Consider the following 6555-nt stretch of genomic DNA (forward strand, 5'->3'; position numbering starts at 1 on the left):
ATATAGCTCTATTTTGTTGCTTATATTGGTTAGGATTAAAATGTAGGAACCACTTATTCTTCGAGCGTAGTATCTCTACTCAGATTTGGAGTGACATGAGTTGGCTTAGCTCAACTACAACCCCGAGTTCGGATGTTACGGTGGAAGCTGAGTGGTTCCAAAGGAGAGTTTGGAGGTGATCAATTGGGAAGCATTGGAAAGGTGGCTTTATGTTTTACTATACCTCATTTGTGGATGGAGAGAATGTTCTGAAACAAAGTGGGTACTGTATTGAACGAAACTTGGCTGCTGCCTGGATTGTGGTAGGGCAGCTACCATAGGGATGGAGCCAAGTAGCTGCAACCCAGGCAGCAGCAAAATTTTTTCCATGTTCTATAGTTTGAGATATTACTACTGATGTGAGAGATCATTTTCACTGCATCACCCTAAGAGGGAAGATATCTACTCAGAACCATGAGAGATGGAGATACATCATTAAAATATAAATTACAGCTAAGCTGCAATAGTTAATAGATGATAGTACCTTTTATTGTTTATACATAGATAGCATAAGACACCCAACACAAAAACCACAGTACCCTCTAGCAGCAGTAGCAGTACATAGAAACTAAGACCGGGCTTCTCTGCTCCACTTGGTTCAATCCCACAAGGCATTGCGTAGGACTGATTTTGGCTTGGGTCTCATCTCAACCCAACCGGCCCAAGTTCTATATCGAGAAGCTTTAACAGTCACAAAATGAGAGGAATATTGTCTGGCAATATCTAAGATATGAGCAGCCAACTCTAAGGGCTTTGATAGTGTAACTTCATGACCAGAACCATTAATCAGCTTCTGCTCCTTCACCAGAGAATTGGCGATCATTACGTGTTTTTTTTTCGCTAAAAATTCATTATATTAATAGAAGAGGAAAAAAGAATATACAAAAGCATTATCACATTTGGAATCTGGAAAATTCTACTCCACCTTCGGCATTGCCATCAGCAGAGAAGAACTCACAATAGAAACCAAATCACAAAAAATGGAAATAAACAGAATACATTAAAAGAAGCAGTATCTAGGCCGAGATTGACAATCCACTTCCAACTCCATAGCAATCAGCGCAGGCCAGGATTGGATAGGAGAAGAAACTTCGAATTTTGCAGCTGTTTTTGCCAAGAAATCAGCGCAGGCCAGGATCATTACGTGTTGATATTCGGTAGCAACTGCTATATCGTCTTCATTTGCAATGTAGAATCGATCAACTGAACCATAGTTCTCATTTGTTAGATGCATTTCAGCCATTTCATTGTCAAAGAACGATCCTGACATTTTCTGTGTACGCATTAGCACAATATCCTTGCAATGGCAAAAATTATAAAGATGTCAAACCAAGTCCTTGTTATAAAATATGCTACTAAGAGAAAACAAAGAAGAATTTAGAGAGAGAGAGAGAGAGAGACCTCGGGAGGGCACTTGTGATAGAGTTTTGATGTCAAGAAATCATCACCGAAGAAATACCATGTGGTGCTCCCACTTTTCACGACACAAGTGTCTTGCCATCCTTCAGTATAGTTCGCTCCCTGAAGAGAGATAGAGAGATAGTTAGTCTTTATAATGCAAAAGAAAGTAAATGATCCAAAGAAGAAGAAGAAGAAAAGGAGGTTAAGGATACCTGGTCGAGCACATAGGACATGCTGTGTGTAGTATCAGGCATGTAAGCAGCAGTAAAGACACCTGCAAGTATCTTGTTGGGGTACTTCTCCATTTCAACAGCAATATTGAATCCTCCTGCACTGTGAGCCACAAGCAAAACCTTGTGGTCTATGCATTCCAACAGATCAAACAATGGCTTTGAGTAACTCCAAAACGAAGCGTTTTCTAATGAATCAACATCCATGGTCACTGAAGGTCCAAGTTGGACGGTTGTCACTTTATAGCCTGCGGCCTCCAGTATTGGTGTAACCGTGTACCAGAACCATTCTCCTTGACCTGCACCATGTACAAGAACAATATGACCCAACCCATAGCAACAACTGCAACAGCACAAGGACCACCACAATGGACATAGCCACTTCACTCACCCTAGACTACTCATCTCTCTATATCACTCTTCTCTTCTATTTTCTTCTCTTCACTTCTCTTCTCTTCTCTTATCGCTCAATAACTTCTTCTTCCCTCGTCCTCTATTTATAATAGTGCTATGGGTAATTGTAAAATGGAATTTTTATCTTTCTGAGTTTCTTTAGGCATTTAATTATCAAGACACTGACAATTGTGTGCCATCCCGTCTCCATTGGATCTGAGGCATGACCGGAATAAAAGAAGTCTAAAACTAAACAGTCTATTTGGTCACAATTCTACTTTGAAACTTCCAACCAAGGTGGGAAAGTCCACCCGGTCATCTCCTCCTATTTTGGAGATCCACTGGTGCAAGCCTATGCACTCTTGGGTGAAGCTCAACTCAGATGGATGCGTGCTTGGCAATCCGGGTCGAGCCGGAGGAGGCGGTGTCCTTAGGGACCATGATGGGAAAATGTTGGTTGGCTACTAGATTTCCTTCAGAATTTCTAACAGTTTCACGGCAGAGATCTGGAGTACTTTAAAGGGGATCAAGATTGCCCGTGACAAAGGCATCCAGCAGTTGTGGATTGAGTCTGACTCCTCTGCAGTCGTTTCCCTCCTTCACCGCAGAATTATTCCTTGGTTCGCTCTTCAGGAGTGGAACCATATCCTCAGATATTTAAATGACATTGAATGGAAGATATCTCACAGTTACAGAGAAGCCAATCCCATTGCGGATTTTCTGGCTAAGGAAGCTGCAAAATCTGGGATATCCTCTGAGAATGTCCCCTTGCCTCCTCGCATCAGGCAAGAGTTAGTTCTTGACTAAGTAGGCTATACTCGATTTAGATTTTTGAGATAGCGGTTGTGAGCCGCTGCTGATGGCAATGCCGAAGGTGGAGGCTCACTTTAGGCTTTTGTATCATATTTCTTGGTCTATTTTTTTTTTATATTCAATAAAATCTGACCTTCTAGCAAAAAAAACTTCCAACCAAGGTGTGTTAAAAACTTTTCATTGTCAAGCACATTTTTTAGTGCAATTATGAAATGACGATATTTGCACTTTGCACATTTTTGTGGGAGGATATGCATAAGCCAGAGGATAGTTCGGGAACTAAAAGAATCAAGGACATAAATGGTATAGGGATTGTAAAGCTGATCTAGTGGATTGCTTCTAATAAGGACAATTTGTGCATAGGAGATATTTAGACTCCTTTCATTCATTAATGATGAGATTGCATACGATCTTACAGGAAGACCCGGTACCATTTTTCATAAACTATAGTAGGTGTTTCAGATTTCGCTGTTGATGGCAATGTCAAAGGTGGGGATTTCTGAATCACATTTTATTGTATTTTGGTTCATTTATATTTTTATTCCTTTCTTTCTATAAACTCTCAGGATTTTTAACTGGAAAAGAAAAAAAAAGGAGATACTTAAACTTCCACATGACAACTCTGATCCAAAACAGTGTTTCACTTTTTTTTTTTTTCGCTAAAATTTTATTTCATAAGATGAAAAAAGGAAAAAACAGTTACAACCCAACAACCAAACCTAAAAAAAAAGAACCAACAGCCTCCCTATCCTCCCACCTTCGGCATTGCCATCAGCAGGAGAAAAGGAAAAGTGCTAAGGGAATCTATAGTTTGGTCTGCCCTCGGCATTTCTAGAAAGAAAGTCCCCTATGTGAGGCGGCAAGTTCACGTCAACTCCTGAAGTGCCACTCTTAGCCGCATCTCTTGCCAAGAAGTCTGCCACTGAGTTCCTCTCTCTGTAATTGTGAGTAATTTTCCAATAAATTCTTCTCATGTACGTCTGGAGATATATCCACCTTTGCAAAGCAAATCAAGGAATCTTCCCTTGCTGGATCAGAGACATAATAGCACCCGAGTCTGATTCAATCCACAAACGTTGAATGTCCATGTCCTTGGCCCTCATCAGACCCTCCATCAGCCCCTCTACTTCAGCGTTAAATACCCCTGTCACTCCCATATATTTTTTATATGAGCATAGCACTTTACCAAAGTGATCACAAAAGATTCCTCCCGCTCCAGCGTGCCCAGGGTTTCCCAAAGAGCTCCCATCAAGAGATAATTTTTAGGATTTCATTCGTTGTCCTACTTTTGTTGGTCCTTCCTCTTAAATAGGATAGGATAACCGTTACAAAGAGTTACAACCTCTTACTCCACTAATACCACTTCTTTAATAACTCCTACTATAACCGATAACTCACACATAATTGAAATTTCATAAACAACTAAAACCTTTTTCAAAATTAACTACTCCCGCTTATTTGTGCACGTAACAACACCCGACGATGAAATCAGGTACTTTTTTCTTGGGAAAGTCCAGCATTTTGGAGAGCAGCAACCTCCTGTGGATCCAGATCCATAGATGATAATGTAAGGAGGGCAAATCTGAGAGCAATTTCTCAAATTGGGTTCCCAACCACTGCATCTCGATTGAACTTGGGAACTCTGAATCCAACTGGAGGAAGATGACAAGTTGGGGATGAAAGTTGAGATGCTTGAGGGGTTCTGGTTTCGGAAAAAAGCAGTTACTACATACATAACAGTGGGTACAGGGGAACCAGACTAGATCACTAACTGTGTCCATGACGAAAGAGATGGTTTGAAGTGGTGTACCGAATCTGAGGGGAATGGAGTATCTTCCATAGCTCTGAGGGAAAAGAGGGGTTTTGGAGACAAGGGTATTTTAGGTACTTCATATTTAGTAAGAGTATTTTGTTATTTAAAATAAAATATAGTAGCTGACATCAGCATATAACGTATATTCCTTAACAGTTACTGGCGATAGTGGGTCTGAGTCTAATTTGATGAAATAAGGGAGTGCTCTTATAATTGTGGCATTCTCTAAGTGGTAACACTGTAAATTTTCCTAAATGTAATGATTCTCTTAATAATGCCTTATCAGTTTGTATCGCTTTTTTACTGAGTTTTTCGATTTCAAATGGTCCATTCCACCTGAATGGTTTATTTTCTATCAATTTTATGGAAGCTGAAACAAAAATTCGATTTTATCCGACTTTTTTCATCAATTCAACTGATTCGGACTAAAAATTGATACCGCTACATGGAAGGATATCACTCAGTAGAAACCTTTGAAATCGAAAATAATAATAATAAAAAAAATTATAATTCTGGGAATACTCTGCTTTCCTTTGTTTCTTTTTTGTGTAAAAGGTTTCTAGGCGTTCGTGGCTCTTTTTCCTGGTCCGCACAAAAAAGAACATCGTTGCAGGTGGGGCCCAGCTATAATAATTATTTTATTATTATTATTTTTATGTAAAACCAGATTTTTTTCCTATGAAAAACTCTCTGGTTTCTGCATTGGTATCTCCATATCTGATCTGTCCAATCCCTTCAGGCAACAGAAAAGGATGTGCAATAAGAAGATGCAACATATAATCTGATAAGACCTTGCACATGTCAGGGAGAGGTGGAGATGGTGGAGGAGGTGGTGGAGGTGAGTTGGGGTGATGCTGATCATAATAACAAAGATCTGTAGCAATATGCCAAAGAAGAATGCTATGGTGAAATTCAACTTCAACAATACTCCATCCAAGGAGCTTCTGGAGATAGTCTCCACTTGTGCTCAAGTGTTTCACATCATTATTATTATTTGTGGTAGAGGCACCGCCTGGTTCTAACTTCCTCTTCAGCCGTTCGAATATCATTTCTTTCAGCTTATCAGGGACGACCTCAAAAGAAGTATATCTGTACATCTCTATCATTTCCAGTACATTGCTGAGCTTCACAAGTTCCACAATAAACTTTAACCTTCATTATTGTCTTTGAGGCAAAAACTTATTAGATTGTTTTGTCCCATGGAATTAGACCATCTATTATTCTTTTTCTTGCACAGTAGTCGTCGTTTGAGGAGGACATCAACACACATTGATGATGGCTTGTTGTGCATCTTGCTGAGCCAGAACAACACCCAATCTGAGGAAAGAAGTATGATCACCGCATAAACTTCCAAGATAATGGCCACTATGAGTAATAGGTAAGTAACCACCATGTCAATGTTTGAGTAGTATTTGTGATGCTTCGGATTAATCTCAACTACTATAGTGAAAAAAATAAACCCAGAGATGATCAAACAGAGACAGAGTGACCTGAGTAAGCCACCTCTTCGTGTGTAAAATCGAAAATGTTATTCGATTTTACTCTAAAGTATAAAATCTCTCGGTTTTACATAAAAATAATAATAATAAAATAATTATTATAGCTGGGCCCCACCTGCAACTATGTTCTTTTTTGTGCGGGCCAGGAAAAAGAGCCACGAACGCCTAGAAACCTTTTACACAAAAAAGAAACAAAGGAAAGCAGAGTATTCCCAGAATTATAATTTTTTGTATATTGAACGGTTTTGAGTGGAGGGAGAGAGAGAGAGAGAGAGAGAGAGAGAGAGAGAGAGAGAGAGAGAGAGAGGATTTCGAAGCCAAGAGAGAGAGGCGATTGTAGATGGAAGAGAAGCGCTCTGAAGGTGAT

General features: G+C 39.7%; 1 protein-coding gene and 1 long non-coding RNA gene across 2 annotated transcripts; one reads left to right on the forward strand and one right to left on the reverse strand.

Annotated features, from left to right (window-relative positions):
- Positions 1-866: 866 nt before the first annotated feature.
- Positions 867-2148, reverse strand: LOC122057809 (salicylic acid-binding protein 2-like). Its single transcript, XM_042620099.1, has 3 exons — positions 1653-2148; positions 1441-1560; positions 867-1336 (listed from the first exon to the last, which is right to left on the reverse strand). The coding sequence occupies exons 1-3, from the start codon at positions 1875-1877 to the stop codon at positions 1040-1042; spliced, it is 642 nt and encodes a 213-aa protein (XP_042476033.1). The 5' UTR covers positions 1878-2148; the 3' UTR covers positions 867-1039.
- A 3061-nt stretch (positions 2149-5209) lies between these two features.
- Positions 5210-5849, forward strand: LOC122057810. The gene is made up of 2 exons (XR_006133637.1): positions 5210-5302; positions 5429-5849. It is a non-coding gene; the product is annotated as an uncharacterized LOC122057810 (long non-coding RNA).
- The last annotated feature ends 706 nt before the right edge of the window (positions 5850-6555 follow it).

Source organism: Macadamia integrifolia, chromosome 12 (genome assembly GCF_013358625.1).
Source record: "Macadamia integrifolia cultivar HAES 741 chromosome 12, SCU_Mint_v3, whole genome shotgun sequence".
Classification (NCBI taxonomy): Eukaryota; Viridiplantae; Streptophyta; class Magnoliopsida; order Proteales; family Proteaceae; genus Macadamia; species Macadamia integrifolia.

Coding starts and splice junctions, on each gene's coding strand:
- LOC122057809 (XM_042620099.1), bottom strand. CDS start 1,877: ATGGATGTTGATTCATTAGAAAACGCTTCGTTTTGGAGTTACTCAAAG. Junction 1,561..1,652: donor TGTCCTATGTGCTCGACCAG/GTATCCTTAACC, acceptor ATCTCTCTTCAG/GGAGCGAACTATACTGAAGG. Junction 1,337..1,440: donor ATCACAAGTGCCCTCCCGAG/GTCTCTCTCTCT, acceptor TGCCATTGCAAG/GATATTGTGCTAATGCGTAC.